The following is a 22697-nucleotide window of genomic DNA, read 5'->3' on the forward strand; positions in this document are numbered from 1 at the left end:
CATGACGGCTCATGCTTAGAATGCCAGCATTCAGAATGCTGAGGCAGGAGGATCAAGAGTTTAAGGCCAATCTTAAGCAGGCAGAGGTGGTACACACTTTTAATCCCAATACTCTAGAGGCAGAGGCAGGTGGATCTCTGAGTTCAAGGGGCCAGTCTGATGAGTTCCAGGACAGCCAGGGCTACACAGAGAAACCCTGTCTCAAAAAACAAACAAACAAACAAACAACAAACAAACAAACAAAAAGTTTAGGACTAATCTAAACTACATAGTGAGTTCCAGGCCAACCTGGGTTATATAGCAAGACCATATCAAAAATGAAAAAAATAAAAAATATAAAGGGGTAGCACTGATGATGATATTTAGCCAGTAATTAAGAAGAAATCTGGTACAGGTCTACAATCTTTTATCCAAAATTCTTGAGAGTAGATGTCTTTTTGAACTTTAATTTTTCCTCATATTTAAGAATGTAATATTATCTACATCCTACTGAAAACGGTGTTCTGAGCAGCAATCCTTAATCGTACATTAATATTTCTATCAGTAGGCACACAAAACATAAGAAATAAAGACTTAAAACAGACTATATCAATTCCAATCTGATTTTATCACCAAATTAAATTTTTTTTTCTTGGATTTTGGAACCACAGATAAAGGACTGTGAATTTGTAACTGTAGCAAATTATAAATCTTATTGTATTAAATAATAGAATCATCCTGATAGAGCAATGGTGATATTAAATGAATGAGTTTGGCAAATGTAAGAAGTATTCAGAAGCTCCTAAAAACCTTTGTCTCTCAAGAGAAAACTAATATATACATTATTATAATGAAGGATGTTATTTGGCTTATACCTGTATGCAGTACAAATTGTTCATAATGCCTAGAACATCTCCCACATGCTCCAATAACTATTTTGATCTCTGTTCAAATGCTTTCTTGTAGCTAGAGTTTTCCTACCTGGCCCACAGTTAGGACAAATCTCTCTCACCTGCCAGTCCCACAGCCGCTCAGACCCAACCAAGTAAACACAGAGACTTATATTGCTTACAAACTGTATGGCCGTACCAGGCTTCTTGCTAACTGTTATTATATCTTAAATTAATCCATTTCTATAAATCTATACCTTGCCACGTGGCTCGTGGCTTACCGGCATCTTCACATGCTGTTTGTCATCATGGCGGCTGGCAGTGTCTCTGACTCAGCCTTCCACTTCCCAGCTTTATTCTCCTCCTTGTCCCGCCTATACTTCCTCCTGCCTGACTACTGGCCAATCGGTGTTTTATTTACTAACCAATCAGAGCAACACATTTGCCATACAGGACATCCCACAGCACTTCCTCTTTAGAGTGGCTTCTTTGATTTAAAATATAAGGTAGGAGGTGCACACACACATTCACACACAATCATGTGGACACTCTTTCCCTTCATCTATTTTCTTTTCTTCTTAGTATTTACCATTGTCTAGTATTGTCTATAATATCTACAGATATTTATTAGTTTATTAGTTGTCTTATATAGATTGAAAGCTCCATGATCAGAGATTTTGTTTGGTTTGAGAATCTAAAATGGTGTCTTATTAATAAGCATTTGATACATACTGTTTGATAACTGACTCAAGATAACAAGCCTGACTGATAAACACCAAAGGGTTCCAAGAATTGGACCTGATATTATAAGTAAGTATGTATTATACCTACTTTCCAGAATGAAGTTCAGAGTGGTTTCAGAAAAGGGAAGGGGGCGTGGAGAGATGGCTCAGTGGTTAAGAGAACTGGTTGCTTTTCCAGAGGGCCTGGATTCAATTCTCAGCACCCACATGGTTGGTAAAACTGTCTGTAACTCCAGTTCTAGGGGATCTGTCACCCTCTTCTGCCCTCTGAAGGCACCAGACACACAAGTAGTGCACAGACATACATGCAAGCAAAATACTCATACACATAAAATAAAAAAATTAAATTATTAAATATATATGTACACATATGCATAATATATATAATCTAAACATCAGTTGTACTATAACATGTCTAGTGATAGGACTACAAGATAGTAATTAAAAACATATCATCCTACACACAGTTAAGTAATATTGATTTACATCTAAGAAATAAAAATTAATCACTGTATTTGCGTTTAATAATTTTGTTTGACTATTTCAGCAGACAAGAAGAAAAGGTGTACTCAAAAGATAAAAAGAATCCATACATGGTGTTGGATGCCAGTAATCCCAGCACCTCGGAGGTAGAAGCAGGAGGACCAGGAAGACCAGGAGGAGTTCAAGGCCATCTTTGACTGCATAGCAAGTATAACACCAGCCTGGGTACTCACATGAGACCCTGTCTCAAAACAAAAGGTTAAAAGAGTCTAGTCTGGGGCTGGAGTGATGGCTCAGTGGTTAAGAGCACTAACTGCTCTACCAGAGGACCCGGGTTCAATTCCCAGCACCCACATGGCAGCTAACAACTGTCTGTAACTCTAAGATCTGACACCCTCACACAGACATACATGCATACACCAGTGCACATAAAATAAATTATAAAAAAAAGAGTCTAGTCTGGTGGGCAGACCTATAATCCAGCTATGCAAGAATAAGGTAGATCATAAGTTCAAGGCCTGCCTGCGCTACAGAGTGAGCTTAAGGCCATCCTGGGCAACTTAGTGAGACTGACTCAAAAAACCTTTAAAAAAGAGAAAATGGCCAGGCGGTGGCGCACGCCTTTAATCCCAGCACTTGGGAGGCAGAGGCAGGTGGATCTCTGTGAGTTCAAGGCCAGCCTGGGCTACAGAGTGAGTTCCAGGAAAGGCTCCAAAGCTACACAGAGAAACCCTGTCTTGAAAAAACCAGAGAGAGAGAGAGAGAGAGAGAGAGAGAGAGAGAGAGAGAGAAGTTAAGGACTCTCTGAGTAAGACTCTATGCACTTGAGAAATAAGGCTGACAACTGACAAACAGGAGCTCATAAAATTAAAGGGCTCCTGTATGTGGGTTGGCAAGCTAGCTCAGCGGCACTGACCACCTGACAACCTGAGTTTGATTCCCAGGACCCACACAGTAGAAGGAGAAAATCAAATCCTGCAAGCTGTATGCATACACATAGAAATAAATAAATGTAATTTTTAAATTTTTAAATTGGGTGCTGAAGAGGTGGTTCAGTGGTTAAGAACACGTACTATTCTTACAGTGGACCTGGGTTTGGTTTCCATCACCCACTTGGGTGACTCAAACTATCTGTAACTCCAGCTCCAGGGGAGCCAACACTGTTCTGGATGCTGCAGGCACCTATATTCAGAAGTGCACATACCTACACATAGACACATTCACATACATGTAATGCAAAAATAATAAATAATATATAATGTGCATATTATATATATTGGTTTTTCAAGACAGTGTTTCTCTGTGTAGCCCTGGCTGTCCTGGAACTCCCTGTGTAGACCGGGATGGCCTCAAACTCAGAGATCCACCTACCTCTGCCTACGGAATGCTGGGATTAAAGGTGTGTGCCACCACTGCCTGAAAAAAAAATAAAAATTTAAAGAAAGAAAATGAGATACATATATGGGACACATACAATGAAACTTTATTCAGCTCTAAAGAAAAAAAATTATGAAATTTTCTGAAAAATGAATGGAACTGGAAAATATTATACTGAGCAAAGTAACCTAGGCCCTGAGACACAACCCTGCTCGTTCTCTTTCAAATGCAGACCCTGGCTTCACATGTTTAGATTTGTATGCTTAACATGGGAGCCTGAAGAGGCCAGGAAGATAGAAAGGGGTGCTTGGGGGTGGGAGGGGAGACCTTAAGGGCGGGCAGATGGAGGAGCACTCGATTTTAAAGTAGAGAGGGAGGATACTAGTGGTGCAAATATTTAAGTGGCTTGGGGTGGCTGGATGGGGAACTAAGGCAATGAGGGAGAGGAATGTATGAAAGAGACGTATGCAAACCTATTTTAAAGGTTCATTTAAAATATAATGGAGGATTGATAAACGGCCCAACGGGTAAAGGGGCCTGCCACCAAGTCTGGCAATCTGAGTTCAGTCCCTGGGATCCACATGGTAGAAGAAGAGAACCAACTCCAGTCACTTGCACTCTGACCTGCTGTGGGTGCACATACACACACATACACACATGCACTAGTAATAATAATAATAATAATAATACCAGCACTCAGGAGGCAGAGGCAGGAAAATCTCTGTGAGTTTGAAGCCAGCCTGGTCTGAATGACTTCCAGGCCAGCTGGGACTACATAGTGAGGCCTTATAAAAATTATATATTAATTTATTTTAAATAATGTGCATACATACATACACACACATATATATGTATAAACACACATATAAGACAATGCTGCTTGTGAAAGTCGTGGGTTATTAAGTGAAAATTCTAGTACCAGGTTTGGAATACCACCTTTTGAGTTGTTGGCCAGTGAGGCCCTCGAGACTCCTCAAACAATATAGACAATTAGTGTTGCTCTTGCATGCTCACCAGAAGTGCATGATAAACCCTACCGCAGAAGGCACCACACATTTTAGCTGCAGGACATAAAGAAATCAAGCTAGAAGCCTCCTCCCTACTGTTGGCTTTCTTAGCTCCCAAAGACACTATGCAGGCTCCAGGGGGGTAAAGGTCACCACTGATCTTACTCAGCTGTGAACCTGCAAGCTATAATACCAGCCTGCCCGGCAAGATGCACTTTCTGGTACAGTAGCGGCATGGCTGTTACAGGGGTAAACCACCCACTTTGTCATTAGACTTGAGGCCCCACCACAGGGGGAATTCATTCCTGCTGTTATAAACCTGGTCAAAAGCCCACAGGTGGGGAAGTTACCTACTCATGAACATGGTGTCAAACTGCCTTCTACATATTTATGTTTATACCCATAAATGAAGGCTCTCAGACTTGGTTAGAGACTTGTTTGCAACGGGCAGCGATTAATGCAGAGAATTATAACTGGTCACTGTTGACTGCTCAGCCCTAAAGGAGCCGTCTACATCACCTCCTCCAATGCTCAGGAAACATCATGGAAGATGGGGCAAAAAGAATGTAAGAGCCAGAAGATGGGAAGGACTGTTTTTGAAACACTTTCCTCTGGAGATGACAAGTGGCCTGTCAACATCTCATCATGGGGTGGGGTAGGGTGGGGGGCTCATAAGGCCCATCTCTCCCTGAGAGGGGCTGTAGGCAGCTAATGGTTGTTGCGGGGAGGGGAAGTCATATTCCTTAGTGGTGGGGCCACTAGTAAAGCATTCTTGCTCAAGTGACTTTAATTAAATGGGGAAAAAAGAAAGACATAAAAGTAGGAGGGACCTCTGTTGGGAGGAAGGGGCTCAGTGAGAGGGAGAAGGTCCTAAGGAGAAGATAATGGGGAGAATGCTGTCAAAGCACATTGTGTATCCATATGAAATTATGAAAGAATAAACAAAACGTGGAGGGTTGGAGAGGTAGCGCCTTCCAAACACAGGGAATAACAGTTTGATACCCAGAACCCCGCTGCCTCCTGCACAGCCTGGTCCTGGAAGCCTGACTGGGATGATGCAGGAGTAAAGGAATGACAGACACACGTCCATAAAAGCTGGGACCCAGTGGGTTGAACCTGCTCTAACAGAGGGCACCTACTACACAGCCTGGGAACTCGGCCCTTTTGTTATGCACAACACAACAGGAGGGATTAGTTAGCCTCAGTGGGAGGTCTCTGTAATAGAGCCTCAGGTTGCAGTTGGAGGAAGAAGCTGGAGTTGCTAGTTTTTGCACACACTGTCAAGCATCATCAGCATGGGGACCAAAGGGAGGCTTTGCCAGTTCCCATGGGTCTCAGGCATTGGTGTCCTTAACATGGCCATGCCTGTCAACAATACATATTCCTCAAGACTTCATCCACTCCTCACAGAACCCATATAAAAATGCTGAGTGCCTGGTACACACTCCTAATCCTATGCTGGGGGTGGGCAGAGACAGGACGATCTGGGGCTTGCTGACCAAGTCACTGTAGCCTAGTTGGTGAGCGCCAGGCAAAGGAGAGGCCCTGGTGCAGAGGAGGTGGATGGTGTTCCTAAGGATGACACCGAAAGCTGTCCTCTGCATATGCAAGCGTGAATTAAAGTGCACTCACAGGAAATAAAAGATAACAGTCTGGGTACATAGCTTGGTAGTAGAACACTCGTAAGACCCCATGTTCAACCTCCTGAACCTAACCAAAAAAAGATAAAAATGATGATTGCAACACAAAAGATATTGAACTTACTTTGTATTTGCATTTGAATTATTGCTTTGCCTTCCCCTGAAACATTTTACTCAACGTAGAAAATCTGCTGACATCCATCTGGTCACAAAGTGCTGCTGGATTAGGTTGTAAAATGGCCTGGGCTAGACTCAGAGGTGAGCCACATGTATTTAGTCTTGATCCAGGCAGCTCAGTGGCCGATTAATGTTCTAAAGGAGGCAGCAGAGGAATTTCACAGTCACTGTAAAATGCCAGCAACTTTGAATACACAGAGTTACACTTTGGAAAGGCCTAGCTTTCCTGTCCATATCTCAGCTCATCCATATGTTGATTTTAATATATGAATTTGTTTTTGTCTGTTTTTGTATTACTTTAAGGCTGTACATGATGACATATACCTTTGATCGTAGCACTGGTGAGGCAGAGGCAGGTGGATTGCTCTGAGTTGGAAGCCAGCCTGACCTACATTGTGAGTTCCAGGCCAGCCGGGTCTATATAGCAAGGCCATGTCTCAAAAAAAAAACAAAAACAACAATAACAAAACCCTCCAAAACACAAAATTAAATTGAATTTAAAGAGAAGGAAATGAAAAGCTATAAAGAAGAAGTTACACCCTCTTGGGGCCAGTAAGAAGGCTCAGCAGATAAAGGCAGCCAAGTCTGATAACTTGTTTTTGATCCCTAGAACTCACAAAGTGCAAGAGAGAACTAGTTCCCACAAGTTGTCCTCTGACATCTAAACATGTGCCATGGGTGTGCATACACATACACACAATGTGACTTCAGAAAAATTATAAAGAAGTTTTACCCCCTTGGGGAAAGTATCCAGGACATCCAACACTTTCAAATTACTGTACCTGTAGCCTAGAAATTGATATCCCATTGATTATAGTAAGGATGAGACAATTGTATTGCTTTAGTATCTGTTACTTTCAGCAAGGCCTAGTGGCACCTACTTTTAATTACAGCACTCAGGAGCAGAGACAAGTGAATCTCTATGGGTTCAAGGCCATCTTGGATTATGTAATACAATCCAGGCTAGCCAAAGCTATACAGTGAGACTTTGTCTCAAAAAAAAAAAGTCAATAAATTTTACCTTTAATTTTCTACTCCTATAGCCTTTGACGGCTAAAACTATCACACCTAGATTCAGCAAAGACTTTTTTTTTTTTTTTTGGTTTTTGAGACAGGGTTTCTCTGTGTAGCTTTGCGCCTTTCCTGGATCCTGCTCTGTAGACCAGGCTGGCCTTGAACTCACAGAGATCTGCCTGCCTCTGCCTCCCCGGTGCTGGGATTAAAGGCGTGTGCCACCACCGCCCGGCCAGCAAAGACTTCTTTATGTGCATGTGTATGTATGGCACCACATACACAAAGGAGTCTGAGGAGGTCAGAAGCAGCACCAGATCCCTTGGAACTGCTATTACAAATGGTTGTGAGCCACCACATGAGTGCTGGGACCTGAACTCAAATCCTCTGCAAGAGCAGTAAGTGCTCTTAATCATTGAAATCTCTCTCCAGCCCTGGAATTTTTCTTTTAACTTGAAAAAAATAGCTAAGCATGGTGGTGCATGCTTTAATCCCAGCATTTGAGAGGCAGAGGTAGGTGGATCTCATCTCTGAGTTCAAGGACAGCCTGGTCTGCATATCAAATTTTGGGCCAGCCAAGGTTACATAGTGAGGCATTGTCTAAAAAAAAAAAGTGTCAAAAAAAAAATAATGAAAATAGATTGTATGCTTCCAAGAAGAGGGACCCCTTAACAAATTAGCACATACATTTGTGCCATGTTCCACTAAGCAATGATTCCAGGCTGGAAAGAAGTAGGTCGAATATCTGAAAGCAGACAACTGAGTCCAAAAAAATCAGAGGCTCATGGGTATATAAAATTTGATACATGAGATCAAACTTAATCACTGGTCCCATTGCTCTGAGGCTGCACATTAACTAGTGAGTTTCATCTGAATAAACCCATTTTGGTGGTGTTATAGGTAGGAGGATGAAGAAAGATCCCCCAACTTTCCATAGAGAGGAACTTGTTTATCTGCTGATGAGAACTGGCTCAATATTATGTTAATATTTACGAAGTAACTAAAAAAGTACAGTTCAGTAACTCTCACAAAAACAAAGAAAAAGCTGATCATAGTCTGAGTGAAAATTCAAAATTGTTTGGTCTCTTTCAAGACACATATGAACTCAGTCTCATGCTTCTGACCCTTGTCTTCAAGTCTCTAAACTGGAATGAAACCAGATAAAAGCCCAAGGAACCACTTCACACCCTAAACACGTGCAAACTTTGTTCAACAGAACATTCTACTGCCAAAATAGTGTTGGCAGAAGTTTGGAACAAAAGCCCCAGGCTGCATGATTGCTGGCAGTGGAGTGCTTTAAAATCCTAACATAATACTGCTGAGTTTGAGAACTACCAATTCACTCGAGACTCCTCCTCCAAGTTTGACTTGAGAAAGATGGAAGCTATCATCAAGAAGGACTTTATCAACACTTTATCCTCTCTCCAGAAATAATTGGATTTCCCACTCTTGGTTGTCATGCCTCTATAGTCCTTGGTGGCTGTGTGTACACAGCAAATCTAATGCAGGCTATTTTGAAATGCACGTAAATTCAATTTTATTGGGTTGCTTTGGTAAGGGATAAGGAGAGAACTACTATATATCAACAAAATTAATTATGGCAAACATATTTAGACATCACTTGATCTAAAAATTTTCTACACATCACAATTTATTATCTTCAAAAAAATATGGGACATAGTGGATTTGAGACCAGTTTAGGCTACATGAGACTCTGTCTCAAAAAATAAAAAATGTGGGAAAGGTTAAGCTATAGAATCACTTGTAAATGGCTCCCACTTCACATCTACTTCAGTCAGTATTCTCACTTCTCTGAGTTCGAGTGATGGAAGATTACTTTGTACATGAACGATACAGGGAAGCCAGAAAAGAAGCCAGGAAGAGTTTCTTCAACAAGGGGCAACAATAAAGCACTGTTTGGGGATCTTCTTAAGCCCGATAGTGGATAACTGAAAATAAATTGTACTTAAATCAAAAATTGCAGTCAGAAACCAGCACTTAAGAGGCAGAGCAAGAGGATCTCTGAGTTCAAAGCCAACCTTGTCTACATAGTAAGTTCTAGTGCAGCCAGAGTTACATAATGAGACTCTGTATTTAAGAAGAAAAAATGCAGTTAGAAAACCAACATCTGCATAGATTGCAACTTTAAAATATACTTGATAAGGTGAAATGTTAGAAATATTATTTCTAATAAAAAGGCACATTCACTTGCTTCTCACACTTGATGTATTTCTTAAAGTTCTAGGCTTTTCCTTCAATAACTCCATGAAGTTTGTTAGTTTCTGCGGCCTTCTGTAGACTTCCCAAGCACTCTAATTCTCAGCTCTGATTTCGTATTTTTCACCAGCTTCTAATTTCCACATTGGAGACATTTAGGATGAAATACTTCAGGACGTCAGGACACAGAAGACTGTTTAGAAGACATTTGTATAGCGGTGCTGCCACCTAAAGAGGAGGTGAATAAAAAAAGTAACTCAAAGGAAATGACCCATCACTCCTCAGCCCTTCTCTTTTTCTGGCCTCTAACCAGAGATTAACAAACATTTTGTTGCTTTTCTAAGTGTGAGTTCAATTTGTTTCACAATGTATTACTGAGTATCATGTTCTATAGCACAAATCTCAAATTCAAACCTTTTAAGCCTTCCCTTTGATCCTTTTCAGCCCCTAACCGCTATCTACAACATAATAAAACATAATAAAAAGGGTACTTTGAAAGATACTTTGAAGACAACAGTGGAGGGTAGTGGACAGAATGACTTAAGCTTTCTCCTTCACGGATGAAAGTCCTTAAAACTCTGGACAGCTAACTAACTGTTCCAACTCGAAAGTTCTCATCTATAAAACAGGATGTATCACGTATAATTTCTACTTTTCTCATGGGTTTCACTAGATAAAATTCTTGACGATTAATGAAATTTAAAGTTCTATTGCCTAAGGACAGAGCATTTGTCATGTATATTCAAAATAACTTCATAAAATCTGGTCAGTTATTTTAGTTATTTAAGTTAGTTATTCTCGTACTTAAAAAAGGAACAAAATGCTCATTGACTGTAGAGGCGAGAAAATGTTTGATATGGGCTGAGGAGTAATGGGTCATTTCCTTTGAATTGCTTTTTTTATTCGCCTCTTTATTTTCCTAAACAATAGGGTGACTTCTCTTGGAGATCTATTTAAATAAAGATGGTGAAAGCCGTTTGTCATTTATTCTGCGGATCATCATTAGCTGATCTATGTTAATTCTGTGTACTTAGTGTTGAGGACTGAGATGTGTGCACCAAAAATCTCAAAGTTGGTAAGATTTCATAACACCCTTAAAAGACAATTGTATAGTCCTGGGTTTTACCCTTGCATGGCAATTTATGAAAATTAACCCGTCCCCTTTACTCTCTCTCTCTCTCTCTGCCCAAGGACGCATAAATAATATTTATCAGGGTTTTGTCCTTAGTCACATTCCCTCAAAGGGGCCCAGCTTCACCTACACTGCGTGGGAGGCTGGGCAGACACCCCACACTTCCTGTCAATGGTTCCTGGAGCCAGAGCCTGATCTAGCCTCTCTGCTGAGGCTAATTCCGCCCCTCCAAGCCCCTCTTGGCGGGCGTCTGAAGGCCAAGGTGAGACCCTCCCGGGAGATGAAAGGCTCGCTGCCTCGGAGCCGGGTGGAGGGAGGGGGCGTGTGACGAGGTGGCGGCGGCAGCCGCAGTGACGCCGCCGAGGCCCTAACGCGGAGCTGGCGCAGGCCCTTCGGGCTTCCACCCGGGCCCGAGCCCCGCCTGGGCCTCGAGACCGCCGGCGAGGGAATGAGTCCCCGAGGGGGGCGTCCCGGGAGCGGGGTGGGGAGGGAGCGACCACCGGGGCCCGGTCCTCGGACGCGCCCCGGGGCCTGGGCTGCGGTGTTGACGCGCCAACCCCGGCGAAGGGCGCGCTCACGCGTGCGAGGCAGAGGCGGGGAGCGCGCTCGGCTCCCGCGGCCGCCACGGAGCCGCGAGCGCGAGCCACGGGAGGGGGGGGGAAGTGGGCAGCGCGGGGGCGCGCGCTGACGTCGCCGGGAGTCACGCACGGAGCGCCGGGTTACGCGCCGACGTCTGGCTGCCACGACTCGCCGTGGCGGCGGCGGCGGCGGCGGCGGCGAGCGGAGCCCGCTGGGGAAGGAGAAGGAGAGCGAGCGAGCCGCAGGGGGCCGTGAGTGAGCGGGAGGAGCCGGGTGTCGGCCCGGCCTGCCCCCGCGGGAGCCGGAGCCAGAGCGAGCCAGGCCGGAGCCCGCCGCGCGGCCGCCGCCCCCTCCTCCTCCTCCTCCTCCGCCTCCTCCCCTCCCCTCCCCTCGCGGCCCGCCCCTGCCCGCAGCCCGCCCTCCTCGCGGCTCAGCCCGGAGAGCCCGAGTGAGGCGCCGCCGTGCGGCTCGCGCGCCGTCCAGAACAGGTGTGCGCGCGCGCCTCCCCCCCCTCCCTCCTCCCCCTCCTCCTCCTCCTCCTCCTCCTCCTCGCGCCCGCCTCGCGCGCGCCGGCCTCCCTCCACCAGCCTGCGCCCTCCCTCACCTGCGGCAGGACAGCGCCCGCCAGCCCGCCCGCCCCGGTAAGCCCCTCGCGACCTTGCTTGCTGTCACCGTCACCCTCGAGGTGCCGCCCACCCTGTCCCCTGAAACTGTCCTCGCGGCCCAGGAATGATTAAGAGTGCCATTGCAGACCCAGGCAGTGCAGCAACGCCCCCCCCCTACCCCCCAAACCCTGGGCCTGGCGGAGCGAACGCAGGAACCCGCTCCCACTTCCGAGAAGGAACATCATAACATTTCCCCCTTAAAAAAAAAAAAAACAGTTCTCCCCCCGCAGACACTGGAGACCATCAATGATGCGGGCTTTTTTTTTTTTTTCTTTTCCATCTCTGAGCCCCATTCCCACAGACCACCGTGGCCCCGAGGCCTGGGACAGTGCGCTAAACGTGGCCGACACTCCCAGTGCAGCATCCCTTGAAGGTGGGAAGAGGAAGGAGGGATCTATAAATTAGATTCCACTACCAACCCCTCTCCTGCTCCAACCCCCCCCCCCCCCAATTACACACGCCCAAGGTGCGTTGTTGGTTGTTTTTTAAGGGCAAAACAAATCCGTGCTGACATCGCACATGAAGCCAGGCCCAAGGATGGGTGGCCCAAGCAATAGCCCGGGTGCTAGATCTGCGTGCTCAATACCCAACCCCGCTTTTGTCGGGGGGGGGGGGACGACAGGGGGGGGTGAGGATGTGAAGCTAGAGGGTAGCTAGACCGACAGTAGGACTAGAGGTGGCTTGTGATGTAGGAGAAGGTACCCTACAAATATATCTACCATAAGCTTGAACTTTGGTAGAGGCCCCCGAGAGACCAGCTGTTGGCTGTCGTCCCCCCTCCCCCGAAAAATGCCACCTTCTTTTTCGTTGTCTCTGAGGCTCTGCTGATCTGGGCCCGTTACGTTTCTGTCCGGCTAGGGGCTTTAAGGCATCTTTTAGCAGCGGTGTCGATGTTACCGTCCCATGTCCTTGGGAGGGAGATTTACAATAGGCTGGATTTGGTTTGGCATCTTTTGGTAGACTGCCAGAGGGGAAAAGAAAATTTTGATTTACTTTAAGACCCCCTTTGTCCCCGCCCAAAAGACTTAAGGGAATTGCGGCTTTGAAAAATGGAGTGTTGACTAGAGTATGGCAAAAGTTGTGATTTCAGTTCCTTGAGTACAGTACTAGTAAAATCATTTAAGTATCAGACTAAGAGAGAGCTTTTGACATTTGAATCGGTTTTGTTTGGACCTTTGGGGTCCATAAAATGTCGGGTTCTGTGAATTTTTTATGGAATTTAGAATGTGTGCTAAATTTAACTCTTCTGCAGATGTTTAAAATGAAAACCTTTTGAAAATTGGAAGATTATAGATTACTAAATAGTTCTTTTCTGAATTTGAATATTTAGTTCATATCTTTAATTCTAAACACTCATACAGTGTCAAAGAAAGCTAATTTTCAAGAATAGGTAGGCTATTGAAAGCTGCTTTAAAAGGATTCGTGAAATGCTAGTACTGTGAGATGATTATGATGCTCATATTCAGGTTTACTTGTGAGTGTCCCTTAATTCCCTTAGTAGGAGCCATAAAGAAATGGGGGAATTCTGCTTTGAATATTTGCAGCCTAACATTCTAGTTGTTTTTAATGATTTAAGTATTGAAGATAATTGTCTGGTTTAGCCCAAGTAGCACTTGAATAAAGTTCCAATGTTCTCTTTTGGGAGAAGGAGGGATTTGAGCTTTGTAAAGTATTAATGTGTTGTTTCTGTTGGGAACTCTACAATCAAGAGTTTACTACCCAGAGGTAAATAGCCTCTCCTCAAGTTTATTTTATAACTGTGTTATTTTTTGTCTGTAAAAATAAAAGATGAATTACACTATTTCATCAGAATCACCTGTAGTTGAGGCAGAGGAAAATTGAAGGGTTTTTTCCTTCTTGGTCTATCTCAGAATCTGTGTCCTTATGCAAAAAAAAAATTTTTTTTGTGGGTAAGTTTGTTAAATATATAGTGATTAAATTTTTTTAAAATCTTGAGTCTTTTAAAAATGTGTATATAGTGTTAATAAAGGGGGCTCAAAGGACCTAGAAATCCTTATCAGGTAAATGTAAGCAAATTTTGAGTGAAAGGGGAATATTTCTTTTTGATGATTTTTCATTAATATGGATATTTTGCTGCACATTATATTTCGTTTCTTTTTAGAGTTTCCTACATTGTAATGAAATTGTAAGGTTAGTCTTAACAGCTATGTGTATTGAAGTAATAGATTCAAAGAGCTAAACACTTAGAACAGGTTTTTCATTTATCAATTTGGTATATTTAGGTAGTTAACAAATGACTAAAACCCTCTTTAAATCCACAATTTTCTTAAAGATCTTCAAAGCCAGGATGCAGATATAATTTTTAAATTCTACTTAAAGGTTTAAACATTTTAGGACTATCCTGTAAGTTAATATTCATTCCTTCCTGGCTGCCTTTTAAGACGAATGTCATACCTGTAGCCTAAGGAAAGTCACCTTTTACTTTTTAGTCTGAGAAAAACCCCACATTTACAGGCTTATCCTGAAATTGACGCTCTTGGTGAAGTAGTAAAAGTATGCTACCTAACTAACTGGAATTGTTTGTGGAGGAAACTTCAGTCTTGTTTACTTTTTAGATATAAAGAAGAGCTGCTGGCGTGCACAGGTAGAAATTACAAAACATGACTAGTATAAAGCCAGCATATAATTACTCAGACATCTCAGTCATGTGCTGGTTTTCACTCAAAATTCCCAGTTTAAGTGTGCAAATGATATTTAATTTGTATTCTACTTAGAAACCTCATCACTTGCCTCTTGTCTGAGGAAGAAGTCAATTCCTGGTGATACCCCACCTCCCCCGTTTCCCCAGAAAATCAGGGCACTCACAAATTCAAACTGCTTCAGAACCCCTGGAAAAAAAATGTTTGGAACAGCAAGAAATTTAAACTGTGAATTTGGTCCGGAAGGCAATATGGAACCCCAAGCTTGGAAGAATGTAGGGACTGGCTGCTGGCAGGCGGCTATCAAAATCTCCTTGGCCTCGCTGTCTTGAACTCTCATTAGAGGGTACGGTTTGGTTCTTCGTAAACTCTTGAAGAAGGGCGGGTGACCCTCTAGATCCGGACTCACTGGACCTTTCCCTCAGTTTACACGTGAAAGCCAAAGACCGCTCCGTTCTATGCAGATACCCTGTCACTCAGTGGTTAGGTTTCTGGAGTTGCCGGGGTCTATCCAGGGTCCTGACTATTACAAGGAGCAAGTCGGGAGCCTGTAGGCACCTCTGTGTCTTCAGGAATTTGTTTTTGTGGTAGGAAGTCCTCTAAAAGTTCCTGTTTCCCTTAACCCAACAGACTTGGGGATGGAGGAGAGAGTGCAGAAAAGTCAGCACTGAAAAGGCCTGTATGTAAGTGATTGCTTCTAAATTAAGGAGAAATTCTTTGTGAGGCCCATAGCAAAGGTTTCTGTTTCGGAGTGAGCTTCCTCTTCAGGGAGCTCCTTCAGATATCACTGAATGCAGGTGCATGTTTCTCAGGCTGGTTCGCAGGATTCCCTGGTTTGCTCTTTGGTGGCCAGGGTTCTTTGCCCTGTTTCTTCCTCATTAGTGGGAAGTAGTGAACGTGGCTAACACTAACTAAAATGGGGCTCTTGCTGGGGACAGAGGATGGGAAAGACAGAGATGCAGAAGACATATATACCCAGCAGACAGGTTTGCCTCCAGAGTAAAAGGCCATATTAAGGGGCTTTGCGGGCTCAGGACTAGAAAGGGATCTGTCCCTAGACTGTTCTTACTTTAATTCTTTCCCAGTTGGGCAACCATTTGAGTTATCATTTTCTGCAGCTAAGTGGGGAAGGTGTCTCCGTATTGTGAAAAGAAAGGAGAAGTTCAGTAGGAGGGGAACCCACAGATGAATAGGCATATTACTAGGGTAGAGGTAGCAATCTATGTTGAACAAGCCAAGGATAAGGCTGCATGATCTGTATCCTCTCCAGTAATGTGGAGTTTGGGGTCATTGGCAAGAGTCCTCAGGAAATAGGCCTTGGCTTTGCCACAGCTGCCAGGGCTGCACTCTGCAGTGAAGGGGGTAAGAGCATTCACTATCTGTCTGGGTGTTGGAAAATAAGCCCTAGATTATGGATTATAGTTTAAGAAGAAAATTTCTATTTCTGAGCCCCTCCTTTATTCTTGGGCCCCTTTCTATGGCCACAGAAGATCCCCTTTAGCTGTCACCATCCAAAGACTGATTGGTTAATTAATGGTCAGTAACCTGTCTGCACAAAATCCAAGATCTTTTAATATTTTACTGGGGGTGGGGGGCTCTTTTTGATACTTGGGAGATTTGGGGCGGAAGAGTAAAGGGGTAAGCAAACCTGCTTTAATGAATCCCGTAAGGAACTGCGTTTCCCAGGAAATTCCTGACATTTTTAGTTCATGAATTTCCGAAAGCCTGATTGGGTTTTCTCCTCCATTCTGGGTCCTTCCAAAGAGGAGTGGGCTGGGGTCTGAATGCTCGGCAGGGCCTGGTTCATCTGCAGAGCTGGCCGACAACCCAGGCTGGGCTGAGCCCTAAGCAGGGTGCCCCCCTTCCCAAATCTCAGAAGGAGGAGGGGGGAGAAAGCCAAGCAGTCGTGGTCCCAAAGGGGTCTGGTTGCAGGTTTGGGGATGAGTGTGGGTTTCTTTTCTATTAGTGTTTGGGAGTAAGGGCATAGCCTACGGGAATAGGCACTGCGGGCACCCCGGCCCTGGTGCGGCTACTGTCCTCAGCCCAGCTCCCCCCGCTGGTGAGTGCGCCCGCCCGACTGTGCGGGGCTGCGGTTGGGGGGAGGGGGGAGCGGGATCATCTGAGGCCAGAGCCGCTGCCGTGCGCGGGGAGGGGGAGCGGCGGGAGCGAGGGGAGGGAGAGGGGAGGGACAGGCTAGGTGTCTGCTGCTCCGCGCCACTGCTGCCGGCGCCCGGTCCTCGTCCCCAGCAGCCCCCTCTGCAGCTAAGGGTTTACCACCGCAGCACCTCTTTTTCCCCGCCGGCGTCTTCAGCCACAGCTCTGCGGTAGGAGACAGCCCTGCCGGGTGTTGGGCGACCCTGTCTGGGTCTGGGTCTGGGTCAGGCCCACAGGGGAAAGGGAGGCCGTGACTCGGTGTACCCTCTGCATCCTACTCTGCTGTGCTACGCAGGCCCCTCCCCCACATCTTCTCTTTGGGGTCACTGGAAAGCAAGAGTCAGGCCTGATCTCTGTGCTTAATACGGCATGTCCCCCCAAGTCCCCCGACTCCCCGAGTCAAGGCTGCTTAGGGTCTGGCCAACGGGTAGCTACGGCGGTGGTGGTGGCAGAGGCTGCGGTGGCAGCCGAACTGCGACGCGGCGCTCCCGCTCTCCCCCCCCCCAGGGGTGTAGGGCGAGGGCCGGCGGGTGGGCGCCGCCTGGCGGGCAGGCGGGCAGGGTGGCTGGCCTGGGGAAGGGGCGCAGTCACGTGCCGGCGGGCGGGTGGGCGCGTACAGTAGGGCGTCCTGCTACTGTACTGGGGAGTCAGTGCCCTGTTACCGGGTCTCGTCTGTCTCGTCTCTCCCGCAGATCTCGCGAGAGTGGCTGACTGGCTGTGGGGGTTGCGGCGGCAGCAGGCGGAGCCGGGGAGGGAAAGCAGCGGCGGCTGAGGCGACTGAGGCGGCGGGCGGAGCGGCAGGCGGCGGCGCGGCGGCGGAGCGCAGCATCATGGCGGACCGAGACAGCGGCAGCGAGCAGGGTGGTGCGGCGCTGGGCTCGGGCGGCTCCCTAGGGCACCCGGGCTCGGGCTCAGGCTCCGGCGGGGGCGGTGGTGGCGGCGGGGGCGGCGGCGGCAGTGGCGGCGGCGGCGGGGCCCCGGGGGGGCTGCAGCACGAGACGCAGGAGCTGGCCTCCAAGCGGGTGGACATCCAGAACAAGCGTTTCTACCTGGACGTGAAGCAGAACGCCAAGGGCCGTTTCCTGAAGATCGCTGAGGTGGGCGCTGGCGGCAACAAGAGCCGCCTCACCCTCTCCATGTCTGTGGCCGTGGAGTTCCGCGACTACCTGGGCGACTTCATCGAGCACTACGCGCAGCTGGGCCCCAGCCAGCCGCCCGACCTGGCCCAGGCACAGGACGAACCACGCCGGGCGCTCAAGAGCGAGTTCCTGGTGCGCGAAAACCGCAAGTACTACATGGATCTCAAGGAGAACCAGCGCGGCCGCTTCCTGCGCATCCGCCAGACAGTCAACCGGGGGCCCGGCCTGGGCTCCACGCAGGGCCAGACCATTGCGCTGCCCGCACAGGGGCTCATCGAGTTCCGTGACGCTCTGGCCAAGCTCATCGACGACTACGGAGTGGAGGAGGAGCCGGCCGAGCTGCCCGAGGGCACCTCCTTGACTGTGGACAACAAGCGCTTCTTTTTCGATGTGGGCTCCAACAAGTACGGCGTGTTTATGCGAGTCAGTGAGGTGAAGCCCACCTACCGCAACTCCATCACCGTGCCCTACAAGGTGTGGGCCAAGTTCGGACACACCTTCTGCAAGTACTCGGAGGAGATGAAGAAGATTCAAGAGAAGCAGAGGGAGAAGCGGGCCGCTTGTGAGCAGCTCCACCAGCAGCAGCAGCAGCAGCAGGAGGAGACCACCGCCGCCACCCTGCTGCTGCAGGGTGAGGAAGAAGGGGAAGAAGATTGATCAAACTGAATGAAACACACACACACACACACACACACACACACGCATACACGTACGTGTACACACACACACACACACACACAGCCACACACAGAGAGAAAATATACTGTAAAGAGAGAAAATAAAAAGTTAAAAAGTTAAAAAAAAAAAAAACTTAAACTCCAAGGGAGCACCACCCACAGAACCTCCACCAACTGACAGTTTCTCTTCTTGACTTGCCACCCATCGCTGGATGTTGTCCACTTTATCCACCATGTAAAACAGTAAGCAGCTGCTAAAAACAAAAAACAAAAAAATATACAAAAAGTAATAACATTATATGAACTGTGTTTCCTACTTGATTAAAAAATATAAAGAACTGAGTGTTTATTTCCCTAATTAACCAAGAACTTTTGTACACGTTTAAGCTATTATTATTAAAAGTGTTTGCAAAATGGTCAAGATTATAATATTGCTGAATTATATAAAAAGTCCTTTTCATGTTGAGCTAACATTTGACTTTAGCACAAAAAAAAGAGATATTTTAGAACACGTAAAATAATATTTTTAGTTTTTCTCATTTTGTTACCAAATTTCAAACCTTACATGGAGGTTATTATAGTATATTTGACATCCTATATACCTGTGATTAGAGATGTGTATATATATGAGGGCTAGGCATGCTGTGTGTCTGAGCTTTGTCTAAATGTTATGCAGAAGTTTGTAGAGTTCAAGGTACGTAGGTTTAATTCATGCAAGGTAAACAATAAGTGCTCTCTTTTATACAATATGCATTGCATCTGGACCTTAAACATATAAAAATGGTCAGTGAAACTTCTGTGAACATGAAGAAATTATTAAAAAAGGCATTTAAATGAAATTTGCTAAGTTGTGATTTTTATGGTTGGAACCAAAGTTATTCAAATAGTAAAAGAAAAAAGAGAAAGAAAAAGGAAATTTCCCATAATATTTTTCTGCATCTGTTTGCTTTGACTGAGTAGGTGTTTTGTTATTATTGTGTATATGAGATGTACTTGTATTGTTCATAATATATATTTTTTATTATGTGTAGAAAGATTTTAAAAACCTAACTAACGTGCAGCAATTTCCAGTGAACCTGTACTTGGATATCAGGTAGTGAGTCTATTTGTGGTCACTAGCACTGTCTCCTAAACTTGTAATAGGTCTGAAGCTATCCTTTGATTTTTGCCAGTGCTATTAACTTATGTAGACCTGTTTAAAAGCAAAGCAACACCATTATAGTTATCCTACTGAGCCATGGATTCTGAGTTTCATTTAAAAGTGAAAGCCAAGTTGGTGTATGTAAAGGATTTCCATGTAGCTGTGGTGCTAGTTATTACTGGCTACATTATATGTAAGTGTATTTGTGTTCCCCAAGTGTACAAGCCTTCTGTCAAAAGTATGTTCTGTTATCACTCATAGTCAAAGTGTAGGGTATGGAGATGCAAGCTTAGGGGAGCACTTTACCAAGTGGTGTCCTCCACTGAAATTGTTTGTAACGGTAGTCTTTTACAGGTTTTCAGTTAAAGATGTTTGTGTGCTTTTAATTGACAACTAACTTCTTGCTGCTGTATAGTAAAATATTAATATATTTTTTATCATTAAACTGCTGCATGACTATCATCTTTGAGTGAAGAGAAAATGTTATAAAAAAAGATGCCTTAAATACAGTACATTTTGGTTTGGAATTCTGTAGAAAGTATTTTGGTAAAAAAAGAAAAAAGAAAAAAAGAGGATCTTGGATCTTGTCTTGACAGAGAGAGTTCTGGACATGCAATTGTTTCTTGGCAAATCCAGCCATCTAGATCTACCTGCTGTATGTAGAAGAAACCACCTGTAGGACTGGGAAGGTGTCAGTACCTTTCCCATTGGAAAGCATCCGCCTAGGAAGGCAGAACAGTTGTCTTTTTTGAAGGATTTTTTTTTCCTGCTGGCTCTTTAGGTTTTGATTTGATATTTTTAAGCTTTCTGGTTGTGTTGTCTTTGTTTTTGAGATCTACTGTATGTGTTGAATAACAAGCTATTTTCATTGTACTGTGCATTTTCCCATTGTTTGCTTTTCATATTCATACAATGTTAAATATGAGGTGACCGTACAATAGTTAGGAGTTTCTTTACTTACAAAAATCACTGGAAATTATTAAATTGCTTTCCCCTCCCCCCAAGGTGCATTTTTTATTATTTTCATATAGTAAAGTTGAGCTTTTACAGTGCATAATGTGACATTTGGAATGCTTATCAACTGCATGTAAACATTAATAACCTGCACTTTTTGTCTTAAGGTTTGTTGAGCTGTTTTGTTCACTGTACTTTAACTGTGATATGGAAAAGATTGCATTCTCTGTGCTGTTTCTAATTAGGAAAGAGAATTGCTTTGATTTTGTCTCTTGTTTACTATAGCTTCTTAAAGTTAAGCCTTGTGCTACGAGTTGTTGGAGTACTCCTAGATCAGTGTTTCGTAGTAGCCAGCAGTCAGTAGTGCAAGTCAACAAAAACACAGCAAACTTAGGCAAAGTGTCCTTTCTTTGAGATGCAAGTTCTTTCATAAGGTTTTCTTTAGGGTCAGCCGCCTAAAGTGAAACCTTTCTTCCTATAGACTTCAGATTCTGCTTGGAATCCTACTGGATCGAGAAGCACATGTACTGTGCTGTTGTCTTTACACTATGACAGTTAAACACAATCTTACTAGGACTTTGAATCCATTGTCTGATTTATGGTCAGTGGGTTTAAAAAGAAATCCACATGCAGATCTTTTAAGACTTAAAAAGTGGTCATAGAGAAAACTGAGTGACTGTAAAGATGCTCTTTTTGTTTAAAGCATCTCACTTTCTCTCCCCATTGACCTCCTAACCTCCCCTTCTCCTTCTCCTGTTTCATCCTTCCCCTACATTTCCCCTCCCAGGTGCTCGGTACTTTACCAAGGTTCTATATTTCAGTGTATTATGTTAGAGTCTCTTCTTGTTTTAATTTTACTAGTAGGTAGCCCAGTTTGTGCTGAAAAAAAAAGGGGGGGGTATATTTGACCATATGTGTTATTCATAGAAGACAGTATGATCAAATGTGCCAAAAACAAGCAAACAGAACTTAATTCATGACAAGTATGCCTTATTTTTATTGATCTGCTTTGTCTTACAATTAAGGTCCAAGAGCTTGGTTAAACTATGTTATTTGCCTAAGTAAAAAAAGAAAACTTGAAATGCATTGAGATATTGATGTTCTTTAAAATGAGAGACACTGTCAAGTAATTGATCCAGAGATCAGCCACCAGATTTGAGGAGTGCCTGTGTGTGTGTGTGTGTGTGTGTGTGTGTGTGTGTGTGTGTGTGTGTGTGTGTGTGTGGTGGTGGTGGTGGTGGTGGTGATGTTGGTAGTGCTGATGGTATTTGTGGGTTTTTCTCCCCTTAAATCACCAAATCTTGTTTTTAAAGCTACCTTTTATTTGTGCCTCCTATTTATCATGCAGATGTTAGAAGCAGCAGTCATCCAGCCACAGAGGGAGCTAAAGTTAACTAACCAGAACTGTAGAAATCATCATACATGCCTTTGACAACAAAGGAAGTTCATAAGAAAGCCATGTTGGCTTTTCCTCTACTAGACACACATTGGAGGTAGATGAACATTTGCCAAATGAGAAAAAAAGACAAAGTCAGGAAAGACAAACTGTTTTCCAGCTTCTTAAAAGCCATGGAAAGTAGAAACCAAAACCAATGGGAAATTTAAAAAACCTTGAAAGTCTCACTTTCTAGTCCCATGCAGGGGTTAAAATTTGACTCAAAATGGAAAGTCTATCAATTTTTGTTTTTAGGCCTTTACATCTAAAGATGGATAACAATTTCAGTTTGATTTTTTTTTTTCAGGTAATAGAGAAAGCTGCTAGTGATTTTAACCCCTGCTGAAAGGAGACAGATAATTTCATTTGGGAGCAAATACTTTTTGCCTTGAGAAACAGCACTATAATAGTCTATGTTCATTAGTCGTAGAATAACCTTTATCCCTTTCAAGCTATGCAAATTATTAAATAAGTGTAAATTAGAATTCAGTTAAAGAGTTGATTATATTGCAATCAGATGGCATTCACAAACTTAACTGAAGCATATACAAATAAAATCTAATAATTTAAGAGTTTTTTTTTAATGCTGACATAAATATAATTTAGTTACCTAATGCTGAATACTATTAACATTGTA

The 22697-nt window shown here is 44.4% G+C and overlaps 1 protein-coding gene and 1 long non-coding RNA gene across 4 annotated transcripts; one reads left to right on the forward strand and one right to left on the reverse strand.

Moving 5' to 3' along the window:
- Positions 1–8928: 8928 nt before the first annotated feature.
- LOC128112691 (uncharacterized) lies at positions 8929–10899 on the reverse strand. The gene is made up of 2 exons (XR_008219124.1): positions 10787–10899; positions 8929–9752 (listed from the first exon to the last, which is right to left on the reverse strand). It is a non-coding gene; the product is annotated as an uncharacterized LOC128112691 (long non-coding RNA).
- Pura (purine rich element binding protein A) lies at positions 10811–18696 on the forward strand. Of its 3 annotated transcripts, none has more exons than XM_052741908.1 (2): positions 10811–10918; positions 17407–18696. In XM_052741908.1, the coding sequence occupies exon 2, from the start codon at positions 17545–17547 to the stop codon at positions 18508–18510; it is 966 nt and encodes a 321-aa protein (XP_052597868.1). In that variant the 5' UTR covers positions 10811–10918; positions 17407–17544; the 3' UTR covers positions 18511–18696. The 3 variants fall into 3 exon arrangements, with proteins under 3 accessions (XP_052597868.1, XP_052597866.1, XP_052597867.1); XM_052741906.1 differs by lacking the exon at positions 10811–10918 and adding an exon at positions 11763–11876; XM_052741907.1 differs by lacking the exon at positions 10811–10918 and adding an exon at positions 16740–16884.
- The last annotated feature ends 4001 nt before the right edge of the window (positions 18697–22697 follow it).

The sequence above is a fragment of the Peromyscus californicus genome, unplaced genomic scaffold (genome assembly GCF_007827085.1).
Source record: "Peromyscus californicus insignis strain IS unplaced genomic scaffold, ASM782708v3 Scaffold_17__1_contigs__length_78620276, whole genome shotgun sequence".
Lineage (NCBI taxonomy): Eukaryota > Metazoa > Chordata > Mammalia > Rodentia > Cricetidae > Peromyscus > Peromyscus californicus.